The 13,745-nt window shown below is 47.5% G+C and overlaps 1 protein-coding gene across 3 annotated transcripts in view; it reads left to right on the top strand.

The window, feature by feature from the left end:
- The first annotated feature begins 269 nt into the window (after positions 1-269).
- Positions 270-13,745, top strand: part of ATG16L1 (autophagy related 16 like 1) — a 37,957-nt gene continuing 24,481 nt past the window's right edge. For all 3 annotated transcript variants that reach the window (XM_046643764.1, XM_046643763.1, XM_046643762.1), the window contains exons 1-5: positions 270-533; positions 4,501-4,594; positions 8,822-8,927; positions 9,666-9,739; positions 10,647-10,898. In XM_046643764.1, coding sequence (XP_046499720.1) covers positions 419-533; positions 4,501-4,594; positions 8,822-8,927; positions 9,666-9,739; positions 10,647-10,898 — 641 coding nt within the window. In that variant the 5' untranslated portion in view covers positions 270-418. The remainder of the gene's footprint in view (positions 534-4,500; positions 4,595-8,821; positions 8,928-9,665; positions 9,740-10,646; positions 10,899-13,745) is intronic.

Raw genomic sequence — 13,745 nt, 5'->3', positions numbered from 1 at the left:
AAAATGAAGTAGAGCAGAGCCGGAAAGGCAAGCAGGCGGGCGGAAGCGGCCCCTTTCCTGTCTCCTTCCCGCCCTGGGCTGAGCCTCCAGCGGGGCCCGAACGCCTCCCAGCGGCCGCCTCTCTGCCCCGCGAGTTTCCGGCCTCGGGAGGGCGTCATTAGAGAGCGCCCTCCGTTGGCGCCGGCCTCGTGCGTGCGTGGGCGCAAGACGTCGGCGAGGAGGCGGGCCTTCCGGTCCTCACGAAAGTCATTTCCGGCGGGAGCCGGAAGGCCGTCCTGGATGGCCTCGGGGGCGGCCTGTGCTTGGAGCTGAGTGTTGAAGCTGCCGGCCCGCGCCCGCCGGTCGCCTCATGCTGCGGGCCGCGGCCGCCAGCCTCCGCTCGGATTGGTGGCGCTAAGGCGCCGGGGCAGCGCGCGACATGTCGTCGGGCCTCCGCGCCGCCGACTTCCCCCGCTGGAAGCGCCACATCGCGGAGGAGCTGAGGCGGCGGGACCGGCTGCAGAGGCAGGCGTTCGAAGAGATCATCCTGCAGTGTGAGCAGCTGGCGGGCGGTCGGGCAGAAGCACGCGGGGCACCGGCGGGAACCCGGGGCCGAGCCCCGCGCTGCCCCGGCGCCCCACCCCTTTTCACATCTTTTCCTCTTCTCTTCATTTTGTCTTTGGGGTGACCGCAGAGGGTTTCTTTTTCTGAGCTGTGTGTTCTTCTCTGGCGGGCACCGCTCATGCTTCTGTTTGTAAATCCCAGCAGCTCGCACAGTGCTGATGCACTTAAATGGGCAGGTTCCAGAAATGTCCCGTTGCGCGCATCGTGTTACTGAAACAGGCGCTGATTTTAAGCATCGACTCGCGCGGTTAACGTCGTGCTCTGAGTGTAATGAAACGTTCGGCCTTGATTTCCTCAGACCTCTCGTCCTTACTCCACCTTGGTGTTCTTTGACTGTTAGACATGTGACTCTTAACACCCTTTTTTAGTAGGGACGTGATAGTCTTTACTGTTACTGAAAACTTCTATATGAAAGAGATGGTGCCCCCCCCCCCCCATTCCCGGTGCAATTTGGGTACAAAAATGTTTGTACCCTTGGATACGTCTTAGCATTTCCTTGCCGCTCCCCCCAATTTTACCGTAGGTCATGACCCATTTGGGGGCAGAAACGGGTACTCTTCGGTCCTATGGTTCCATCTACCCCTTGAAGTAAGCCTAACAAGTCTCTTACGTTATGTTGATGATGGGATTCAGTCATAGGTTGCCTTTATTGAATTCAGATTGTGCTAAATCAGTGGTTCCCAAATTTAGCTGCACCTTAGAATCACGTGGGGATCTTTTAAAAATTAAGCCCGGACCAACTAAATCGCAGCATATGGGCTGGAACACAGGTGTCAGTATTTTTTTGATGCTCCCCGGGTAATTCTAATGTGCAGACAAGTTTGAGTGCTGTGGCAAATATTTGGCATGTGCTTTTCACTTTATGTTCTCGAAAATTCTATGAAGTAGGTCCTGTTGCCGTTTTCACACATGAGGAAACCAAGGCTGAGAGAGATTAGTAGGTTCTCTAGGGAGGCACAGCAGGTTAATGGTGGGGCCTGGATTTGAACGCAGACTTAATGGCTCCTAACTTGGGCATTTGGTATCTACTTTTCTCACTGGGTCCCCCCGGGAAATGTCCTTTCCTTGCTTTTCGCTGAGCCCATTCTCTTAACAAAGATAGTAAGAAAGGGGGACGATGCTCCGCTGTTGTGCTCATTCCTTATACTCTAAGAGGCCCTGGCAGACAAGTGCTCTTTCAGAAAGCCAGAAGCATAAGAAACCTCTTGCTCAATCGTGATGCTCTCATAGGTTGTGTAAACTCAGGTCATCAGGTGTTCATTAAATGCCTATTCTTTAAAAGCTAGTACACATTGCAAGGCAAATTGGGTTGAAGGTCTGCTTCCACTCACTCCTTTATTAATTTTTTCACTTACTTTCTGAGTCTGATTTGCTGCATCTATAAAATGGGGGTGAAACCTGCCCTACCTGCTTCATAAAAATAGTGTGTGAGTGCTTTCAAAGCCATCTCTGTACTTGTCTATAAACGGAAGGCGTTTGTAATTGCATTGACACAAGTGGAATGGTGTTTCTGCATTGAAAATGGACATATTGATGGGGTGGGAGGATGCAGGAGAAAAGTCGGGAGCAATGGATCCTAGAGAGGGAACACATCTTCAAATAGCTTTAAATGGCGATTAGTGTGTGCTTGAGGGGCTAGGAGAGGAGACTGAGTGACAGCCAGTTACGGGGGCAGGAGAGTAAGACAACTTCTGCCTGTTAAAATCTCTTTAGGCTGGGGATTGACAATAGAGAGATCACTTCAAAGTTTGACTGTGGAACACCCCCACTCCTCATTCCAGCCTTCCCAGGCCAGTCACGCTCTGACCCTCATTCAACCCAGTGTTTCCTGTGCAGTTCCTGCCTGTCAGCCTGAAGAGAGGCTGTGGGGACAGGAGTGGCTTCCCTCGGTCTCCATTCTTCTTTTTAGTGAGAAGAACTAGTAGGAAGGATCCCTCTTGAATACCTCGTGTCTTTTGAGAGACCTAATGTAATCCTAGGGCACCCAGCTCTGGTGTAACATTTTGAAGATCTTATTAGAATTCTTTGACACTGGTGAATATCCAAGATTGAAACCACTTCCCTGTTCTGCTGGGCTAATTCATTAAATTAATAGAGATGAAGAGAGTCGTTCTATTTCTGCCCAGGAGTTCCGTTTTCAGATATCAAGGAGAAGTAGGACTCAAGAGGGTCCTACTTTAAGAGGAAAGATATGGGCCGCCCCGTGGCCAAGTTTAAGTTTGCGCACTCCGCTCCTGCGGCCTGGGGTTTCACTGGTTCGGATCCTGGGCGCGGACATGTCACCGCTCATCGGGCCATGCTGGGGTGGCATCCCACATGCCACAGCTAGAAGGACCCACAGCTAAAAATATACAACTATGTACTGGGGGGCTTTGGGGATAAAAAGGAAAAATAAAATCTTTAAAAAAAAAAAAAAAGAGGAAAGATAAGCTCCTCTAACAAGAGTAGTCACTGGCATAAGCCTATCAAAATTTTGTTCTAGAGCAGTTCTAATCTCAGACTTTTGGGAGATGTGACACCCCCATCAGGTGTAGCCTTTCTGCAAGTTTCCCATGGTTGCTTTCTTGTTCTCCTTAGCGTAACTCCCATCCACATCTGACCTGCTGGCCCCCTGTGTGCCTGTCATTCTTACATGTCATTTCTAGCAAGAATTGGAATTCACATTTATCACATTCAGAAAGAGAACTCATTTTCTTCCTTACGCTGTCCACTCTTGTTGTTCTCTGACAACCTTGGCATCTTCTGCCCAGTTGCCTGAGTAAGGAACCTCAGAATGATCTTTGACTTTTTTGTTTTGTGTGAGGAAGATTGGCCCTGAGCTAACACCTCTTGCCAGTCTTCGTCTCCTTTGTGTGTGGGATGCTGCCGCAGCATGGCCTGATGAGCCACATGTAGGTGCGCACCTGGAATCTGAAGCTGCAAACCCTGGGCCACTGAAGCAGGAGCGCACCAACCTAACCGTTACACAGCCCGATGTTTGACTTCTTACTAATAAATACCTGTTCATGTCACTGCCTGCTTGTCAAATCTCTTATTTCCCCATTGCCAGTGAGAAAAGGTCTGAATTTCTCATCCTGCCCGCGCATGTGTTGGCTCCAACGTTTCTTTCTGGCCATTTAGACAACTCTTCTAGTCTTGCCTGGACTGTCATCTTCCCTTGTGAAACCATCCGAGAAATTGAGCTCCTTGAGGTCAGGGCCTCTCGTTCCTATTTGTATCCCTAGTGCCCTGATCTAAAAATTAAATTTTCCAAATGTAGGGGCTGGCCCCATGGCCGAGTGGTTGGGTTCACATGCTCCGCTTAGGCGGCCGAGGGTTTCACCGGTTCGAATCCTAGACGCGGACATGGCACCACTCATCAGGCCATGCTGGGGCAGTATCCCGCATGCCACAACTGGATGGATGCACAACTAAAAATACACAACTATGTACCGGGGGGCTTTGGGATAGAAAGGAAAAATTTTTAAAAAATTTCCAAATGTAATAATAAGGTAAAGTTCTCGTATTACTGAGAGGTGCATAGCATTTCATGTTTACATTGTGTTTTGCTATGTTTTTTACTTTTTCCTCCTGGGGTACAAATAGGTGACTGTGGGAGTAGAAAGCATGTTTGACTGCCTTTAATAGGGGGACATTCTTGCAGGGGTATTTCCACAGGTTCCTTTGGCAGGGCTGCCCATGCCTAGTCTGGGGTATATCCAAGGAGTGTGCATGTCTGCATTTTGGACGATTGCTACAATCGGTGACAAAGTGCAGTACATGATACTTTGACACCTAATAAAAGTGAAAACTACCCAGTCATCTTCTGGTTATTTTTTAGTCTGAATCTTTATAAGATAGTAAACATAAAGTATACATAGGTTATAATAAATTACTTGAATTTTTTTTTTTTTTTAGATAACAAGTTGCTGGAGAAGTCAGATCTTCATTCAGTGCTGGCCCATAAGCTACAAGCTGACAAGCATGACACACCAAACAGGCATGAGATAAGGTATTTTGAAACTCTCCTGTCTTGCTTTCATCTCCTCCTTAATTGAATTTGTCTCGGTTCACTTACCACTTCTCTAACTCAGAAGCAAACCAGGTTCTGTTTCTGTGCTCCAGTTTCTGTCAGCTTCTTTCAAATAAGAACTGCTGAAGCCAAGTAACTAAAATGGTTTTTCTGAAGGTCCCTGCCCACCCAGAAGGCTGATCGTAATGCTGTAAGATTGAGAAGCTGCTTTAGGTGGGTAACTAGGCCACTTCCTCCTCTGGCCTACCAGAGTTCACTTTTTCAAAATAATCAGACAAGTAAGCATTCTTAAGCAGATTTACATGGGTCTTGTTAATGCAGGATTGATTGACTCAGAAACATGAATTGGTTTTTATACAAGATAGGTCTGTAGTTCAGTTTTTCAACATATTTTAGTAGATTGTGAAATCAGACTAGCAGGTTGCAAGAAGCTTTTTTTGTTAAGAACAGGAAAAATCTGCATTGTAATAGGAAGGGTATTGTTTCATTAAATATGCACCTATGTGTTTGTGATAGAGAGTTTGCTGTATTTACTTGGTCTCTTCTTGTAAACTGTATTTTTTTTTTGAGGGTCAGGATTCAAAAAATCTGAAGGCCAGACTTCATCAAAACAGCTTAAATGGAGTCACTCTAGAGTCTTACTGCCCTCTTTTTCTGTATGTTCATCGTGTTTGCACGTTAAATTGGATGGTTTGTATGGGAACGGTACCCATTATTGCTCTAAAATCTACCTAGCTGTATTGCATATCAGTTAACATTTAGCAATTGTGAAAACAAAGTTGATAGTAATTTAGGGTTTTTTTTTTTAAACCCAGAAATGCTAGGGATAGCGCGGTGTGTTTATTCCTGTAGCTGAATCTGCCGTATAAGCACCTGCCGTCCATGTTTCCTCATCTGCTGAGGACATCTCCTGGCAGACCAGAGTGGGAAAGACGGATGGAGGTCCCGGCCCAGGTTCCGTCCCTGCTTCGTAACAACACAGGAGACCGTGCCTGGCTGTGTCTCTGAGAGGTCTTCCGAAGTATTGAAAATAGTAGTTGTAGTGTTTGGTCAATTTTAGGTGTAGAGAGTGCCATTTTACCTTTTTCATCTAAATTCAATCAATTGGAAACTTAAAACATTTTATTTCTATCTGGTTAGACTCTCGGTGACTATTCCTGTATCTTATATCTGACAGTTCCTTTGACTGGACATCACTGGGGTGATAAGATCTCCTTAGTTGGGGGTCCTTCCTTTCCTGCACACTTGTGTCCACAGTCAGGCCTCTCCTCCTGACTGCCTTGTTTCTATTAATGGGATCCGTATTTTCCACAAGTCATCGATGATTCCTTTTTCCCTCAGTATCCTCCCCCTGCCCACACGCAGTCGGTCACCCAGGCCCGTTGCTGCTTTGCCCACAGTCTCCTGTGCATCTGTCTCTTAGTTTACGTTAATTTTGCCACCCCCTTGGTTTATTATCTATGCGTTCATCCCTGGACTGTGGCAGGCAGGAGTCTTGTCCACTCACACGTTTGGTGGCTGCAGTGTGAGCTGTGCATTAAGGCTGCAGAGAGGAGCAAGGCAGAGTCCTTGCTCAAGTAACTGAGTCTAGTGGGGAGGCCAATGCTAGTGTGATAGTGCACCACGGAAGATGGGTGCCTAATTGGTTTTCTTCTCCCTCCTTCTGTCTCTCCTTAAATCCTGCCCCTCTGTCCTAATTAATCTTAAGACACACCCTGTTTAAAAAGCTTTATCTGCATCACTTATCTGACTCCCCTCTTAAGTGTTTTAATCCCTTTGCTTCTGAATAGATTAAACTCTTCAGCCTGGAAACAGTTGATAGTTTTCTAAGTATGCTTCCTGGACAGCTGCATCTGGGAAATTGTGAGAAATGCAAAATCTTGGGCCCCACCCCAGACCTACTGTATCAGAAACTCTGGGAGTGGTGCCTAGTAATTCGCTCTAAGAAACCCTTTAGGTGAGTCTGACTATCTGAGAACCACTGCTTCAGTCCGTGGCACTCAGAGTGCCTGTGAGTTAGCTGCCTCACCCGAGGGCGTGTTGGAAACACAGGGGATTGGCCTTATCTCACATCTTGCTGCGCCTGGGGTGGGCCCAGGACTCTGTGTGTAGACCTGCCCTCTGGGTGATTTGTCTGTCTCCCTGGTGAAGGCTATTAGTGGGCTCCTGTAAGGAATTTGGCTTCATTGTGATTAAGATTGGAAGTGGTAGGAGGCTTTGAGCTGTGGAATGAGTGACCTTGCTCTGCTGTCCTTAATCTCTTCTCTAGAATCCCAGCTCCTTGGAAGAAGGGACCAGCTTTGCATTTTGCATATTCCACATTGCTTTGCATTAAAATAAAGGGATTTGATAAAAATAATTTCTAGTCCTTCTAATCGCCATATGCAGTCAGTCACCCAGGCCTGTTGGTTCTTCTGCCTAATTAGGATGGTTTCTTGTAAGGGATGTTCCACTTTCTATTCTCTTGGCTTCTGCATCATGGGCTGAGATTGAGAAAGCACTGGGTTGCCTCAGAGGGTGACATATTTGCTTAGAACGTGTAGTAAATACTAGTGTAGATCAAGCATAAAATTAGGAGGGAGCATCATCCTGCCCCCTTTGCCCCCTTTATTTATGATAGGACATGTAGAGGAGGAGGTTCTCTCCCCTCCCTTCAGATACCGGTATCGTAGTTTTCCAGCTTTTTTCCTCTTCTCTATCTCTGTGCTTTCCCTGGATGATGGTGTCAGCTACTCGCTATAGTCTGATAATGCATATCTGTAGCTCCAGCCCAAACCCTTCTCCTAAACTGTGAGTCCCCAGGTCTACTCATCTACTGCTGTTTCTGATTTAGTGTGCAAACCCCTGCAGAGTTTCCAAAACTCCATTGACTCTTGAGGTCATCTGAACTCAGTCCATGGCCTCAGATACAGCTGTTTGCCGACAGCTTTTACATGTCAGTCTCTAGCCTGGACCTCTTTATTTGAAGTTCAGGTTCTAACATCCAGTTCACACTAGACATACCCACTTGGATGTCCACACTGAATCCTTCAGGCCTCCCTGAGACCTGCTCTTCCCCGTCGTTCTTCCCCTCTCAGGAGGTGACGCCTCCATTTCATCTGGCTGAAACGTTGCTCTGGCTGAAAGCCTTGGAGTCATCTTTCTCTCATACCCCACCTCTCATCAAAGGCGAATTCTGTGGTCTCTCTCAGAATTGATCTAGCTAGGATCTGCCCGATCTCCCCACCTCCACTGCCACCACCTTGATCGGAGCTGCCCTCTCGAGTCTGCACTGTGTGGTAGCCTGTAACTGGTCTCCCTGCCTCTACCCGTGCCGCCTGCAGTCTGCCGTCCACCCAGCAACATAGCGATCCCTTGGATCTGGCATTCCTCTGCTCAGAACCCTCCAATGGCTTCCAGTCATGTGTAGTAAAAGCCACGGTCCTCAGAGGAACTCCAAGGCTCTGCATGATCTCCCCACCCCTACCTGACCCATCTCCCATACCGCCTGCTGCGCCAGGGGCTCCAGTCGCCCTTCCTCCTGAGTACACTGGCTGTGTGGCTGCCTCCGGGCCTTTCCGACACTTACTGTTCCTCTGCTCACAAGGGCTCCACCCCCAGGGGTGGTGTGACTTGTTCCTCGCTTCTATCCACTCTCCAATCGTGGGGCACCTCTTGGAGCCTTCTTTGATTACCCTCCAAAGGATGGGAGCCCTGTCGCCCTGTTCCCCTCTTTACCCTGCTTAGTTTTCCTTCACAGCACATCTGACCACCTGGATGCACTGTTCATTGTCTGCTCTTCACTGACTGTCAGCTGCGTGAGAGCAGATTGTCTTCGCTGCCTTCTCCCCAGCTCCAAGAACTGTGCCTGGTACATAGTTGGCACTCAGATACTTACCGAGTAGGTGGACCTCCTTGTCTCTTGCCCTGTTTACCAAAACTTCGTTCTGGAACCCATCCTTCATTTCTGACACGACTGGTGGTTTGAGTTGTGGTTGGCTTATTTACCGCGGGCCTCGTATGTCCTACTTTCTACTTCAGGGTTGTAGTGGCTTAAAACTGCATTTGCCTGGAGGAATTGAATGGCTTTCGTGGCTGTGTTGTCACGTAAAGGTTTGAAATTCTGAAGTTCTTGTTCCACTGCCTGATTGAAGGGGTTTGGGGTCTGATTTTTTTTTCCTCTCTTTTTTTGGATGTTCTTTTCATCTGCCTGGTTTGGGGATTTAGTCCTGGACATGACGGTGCGTGGAATGATAGTCAGCTACAGGAAATGGCCCAGCTGAGGATTAAACACCAGGAAGAACTGACTGAATTACACAAGAAACGTGGAGAGGTAGAGATAGCTGCTCTTGTCTGTCCTCTGCTCTGTGCGGGTCCTGCGGTGGGGAGGATTGGCGGGCAGGCCCTTCCACTAGAATTTGCAGCTGTCTTGGCTACATATGGCATCATCAGCTCCATCTGTGGAAATGAAACAACTGGAAAGATGTGACGTCTCCACCTCCATCAGTAAGAGGTTATTTTTTGTCCAGCTATTGAGATAACTACCCGGTTGTCATGTTCCAACATGGCGTGAAAGGTATGAGTGGAGAAACTGTAATGAAAGGAGGCTTGGAAGGTGTAAGACACTGAAGGTCTTACGTCATAAGCTTTTGAGAATGAATCCATGAGAAAGGATTAAGTCCTGGGCCGTGTTTACTCTGGACAGTGGTCTGATGGCAAATTATGAAAAAATAGTTTACCGTCAGTTCAGCTGAATGGATCATTTCATCAGCTGAAGAGTCTGAATAGTTTGCCAGGGTGGAGGGCTAGACAGGTGTCCTCAGCAGGAACCTGGCGGTCACCTAGAGTACTTCTCACCCACCCAAGGCTGCCCTCAGCGGCGAACAGCACACACTGTTCTCGTGAGTGAACCCAGGCCCTTCAGCTCCTCTCTGCCACCCAGCTTCTTTCTTCTTGGCGCCTTGGCCCAACCCCACGGGCAACATTTCTTTCTTACACATGAAATAACCCGCTATTACTTAGTTCCCAACTGAGGTGCTAATTTATGAAAATGTTCTTGTTTACTCCAAAGTTAGCTCAGTTGGTGATTGACCTGAATAACCAAATGCAGCAGAAGGACCGGGAGATGCAGATGAACGAAGCAAAGTGAGTAGAGATGACACCTTTTTTGGGACTGGTTCTGGGATCACAACTCCTGTTTTACTGTACTCTTGTGAGTGGGCCACTGGTGACTGGTGGCAAACAGTAGCCGCACTGGACTCAGCAAGAGTTTCCTTTCTGTGCATGCACAGCTGGGATCCTGTTCTACCTGCTCCAAGGGTGGGAGAGGCAGGGACAGTGCCCTCAGGCTCCAGGTTCCCAGCATACGCCTGGGAAGTAACCTTGGCCCTTGGAGGTGTCCCCGAGGCATTCACGGTTCTCCCTGTGGCCACTGCATATGGGGGCTGGTATCTTGTGTGGTAGAGATTGTGCCAAGATGTCCGAGTGTGTGGCCTTTGGGAACAGAGATGAGTTTGTGAGCAGGATTATTGTTGACCAGGGAGAAGCCTGATAGACAAGATAAACAGGGGCTCTCAGTCCTAGGACTTTGAGCTGGAAGGGGAGTCTGGGTTTCATCTGTGCCTCTTTCCGTACTGTGCAGAACAGGGTGTCTAGAGGCTTGGAAAGGTAGAGGACTTGCTCAGACGTTCTCACGCAGGGAATGATGGAGCTGGTGGATTGCCAGCCTCCTTTGAAGCCCCCATTACCACTCTGTTTAAGTATCGAAAGCTCCCTCTTCAAACCTGCTTTTTGAAAGGTGCTTTAACTAGTCAGTCTGGATGAATTTTACCCTAGGTGTTTCCTCTCCTGTTGGAATTTTCCTGTGAACCACTGGGGCTGGGCTTAGCTAAGTGAGATGTAATAAACATGAGTGTGCCACGTCATGCCTGTGTGATGGCTGAGGTTATTGTTGGTGCCCAGGTTCGCAGCTCGGGCACCCGGTCTGGCCCTCTGCCATCGGTGCCAGCCTCCTGCACGGTCCCATCCCTCCTCTGCATATCATGCTTTTCAGAATTGCAGAATGCTTGCAGACCATCTCTGACCTAGAGACGGAGTGCCAAGAACTGCGCAGTAAGCTGCAGGACCTTGAGAAAGCCAATCAGACCCTGAAGGATGAATATGATGCCCTGCAGATCACTTTTACGGCCTTGGAGGAGAAACTGAGGAAAACCACTGAGGAGAACCAGGAGCTGGTCACCCGATGGATGGCCGAGAAAGCCCAGGAAGCCAACCGCCTAAATGCAGAGAATGAGAAGGATTCAAGGTGGGAGCTCAGTGCACAGTTGGTGGTGTCCAGTGTTAGGAAAGTAAAACCTCATTCTTTGAAAGGAAGGAAACAAACCCGACAGCTCTAACCACAGGTCGGGGGGGAACCAGAAAACACTAACAAAACTAGAAATTGCACTGGTGGATATAAAGGAGATTGGGGTTTATGAGAACATTCTTACAGCTCAGCAAAGGATTACTTCCCCAGAGGGCTTTGGCTCCTACTATTTTTGCCAGTGAGGAGTTCTATTGTTTCAAGGAGAAAAGCTCATTCTTGAACAATATAAATTAAGCCAAAATTAGAAAAAGATTGAATTGCCCTTCTCTCCGTTTTATAAAACTGTTCAGACCTGTACCAAAAATTCTGATCTTGCTGGTATACAAGAAGGCTATAGTCCAACGTCACATGGATGTAGATGTGAAATTCCCAAATCAAATTTGGTGGTGCTTTTTGAAAAAATTGACTGCAATACTGCTAGGATTTATGCCAGGAATTAAAAGATGGTTTGTTGGGAAATCAATTATATGTATCACATTAGATGATAAACTATATGACCACTTTGGTAGATTCGAAAAAGGCCATTTGCTCAGACTCAATTCCTAGTTCTGATAAAAACCCTTAACCTGGGGGGGAAAACCTTTCAATAAAAACACCTATTTGTAACCAAGAGCCAGTAGCGTACTTAGCAGGGAAGCCTCCCACCCAGGACACTTGGAGTCGGAGTCTGGATGGAGGGAAATGTGTGTTGAAAATTCCCCCCAGAGAGTCTAGTACATGCGCGGTGAAGGGCCACCCTCCTCCAGACGCGCCCATCAGTACCAGGAACAGGAGACGGAAGGGCGCCCTCCTCCAGACGCGCCCATCAGTACCAGGAACAGGAGACGGAAGGGCGCCCTCCTCCAGACGCGCCTGTCAATACCAGAAACAGGAGACGGAAGGGTGCCCTCCTCCAGACGTGCCCGTCAGTACCAGGAACAGGAGACGGAAGGGCGCCCTCCTCCAGACGCGCCCGTCAGTACCAGCAGCAGGAGACGGAAGGGCGCCCTCTCGAGACTCGGAGAGGTGTTTTGGCCGATCAACCGGATAGGACACCAAATGCGGGGTCACTAGAATAAAGGAGAGGTTATGATTATCCACCTAGAAAATCTAAGAAAACCAACTGAGAAACTAGTAATAAGAGTTCAACAGAGATTAGAACGTTAAGAGTTTAAATCCCCACGCCAGTAGTTTAGAATTGGAAAAGATTATTGCAGTTAATCTGAGGGAACGAATAACTGAAAATAAGACTTAAAGAAGAATAATGGGCACTAACCCTGCTAAATAATATAGTCAAGTAGATTTCAAAATTTGTAGAAAAGCTGAAACCATAAAGTAGAAGTAAAAAACGTGACTATTTTATGAAAAATTGCTAAAGAGGAGTTTTGGAGGGCTTTCTAAACTTTCAAAGTAATGGAAATAAAGAGTGGACTGTCGGGGCCAGCCCGGTGGCGCAGTGAGGTTAAGTTCACAGGTTCTGCTTCGGTGGCCCAGGGTTTGCCAGTTCCGATCCTGGGTGTGAACATAGCATCGCTTGGCAAAAGCCGTACTGTGGGGGCTGGCCCCGTGGCCGAGTGGTTAAGTTCGCGCGCTCCGCTGCAGGCGGCTCAGTGTTTCGTTGGTTCGAATCCTGGGCGTGGGCATGGCACTGCTCATCAAACCACGCTGAGGCAGCGTCCCACATACCACAACTAGAAGGACCCACAACGAAGAATATACAACTATGTACCAGAGGGGCTTTGGGGAGAAAAAGGAAAAAAATAAAATCTTTAAAAAAAAAAAAAAAAAAAGCTGTACTGTGGCAGGTGTCCCACACATAAAGTAGAGGAAGATGGGCATGGATGTTAGCTCAGGGCCAGTCTTCCTCAGCAAAAAGAGGAGGATTGGCAGCAGATGTTAGCTCAAGGCTAATCTTCCTCAAAAAAAAAAAAAAGAGTGGACTGTATAAAATTTTTAGGTTTCTTAACATCAAAGAACACTAAAACAGTCAGCTAGGATATGCTATTATAAAATAAATATTCTTAGGAAAAAGTAAGGAATTGGTGAGCACTCGGACAGGTGGGCATAAGGCATAGGTAATTCATAGAAGGCGGGGAAAAGGGCTCCTCATGTTGCTGGTGGAAAGGGCACTGCTACAACCTCCTGAAGGGCACTTGGCGAAGTCCGGGGGCCTGAAAAGTGTTCCCACTTGTTGGACTTCATCCTAAGGAAGTAATGAGACTTGTTCACATATATTTTGTGTTAGCACATTATTCATGGAAGTGACAAATTAGAAGCAGTGTATCCCTCGGTATGTATATATATAGTAAATACATATTAATATGTATAATAAAATACATAAGTTAATATAATGTTAATATAAAATCTTGTTCTACAACATCCATGTTTTACATGAGTTAGATTAGAAGGAATTATATTGTTAATAGTGTTATTTCTGGGTGGCGAGATTATAGTTTCTGTTTTCTCACACTTTTCTGTATTTTCTAACTTTCTTAAGTTTCTGTTGTGTTAAGAAAACATGACTTTTGTATTCTTTCTGTCTCATGTCTACTTTCAGTCAGATGGCCTGGCTTATGCCGTGGAGCTCGTAGGCAGCTGAGGGTGGTGCAGACAGCAGGGTTACCTGGGAGTTGTCGTGCTGCGTATTGAAAACCTGCTTGAGGGAGCAGTGGGCAGGCTGAGGAGGAGGCTTTGAGCTCCACAGTGGAGCAGGAGAGTAATTCAGACTTTCTCATGAAAATGGGATGTGAGGCACGGGACTTCTCTGCCTCATTCCTTCCCTCAGATGGCTTCTGCTCCTCCTCAGAA

This window comes from Equus quagga, chromosome 17, assembly GCF_021613505.1.
Source record: "Equus quagga isolate Etosha38 chromosome 17, UCLA_HA_Equagga_1.0, whole genome shotgun sequence".
Lineage (NCBI taxonomy): Eukaryota > Metazoa > Chordata > Mammalia > Perissodactyla > Equidae > Equus > Equus quagga.
This window is presented reverse-complemented; position numbering and strand designations above follow the sequence as displayed.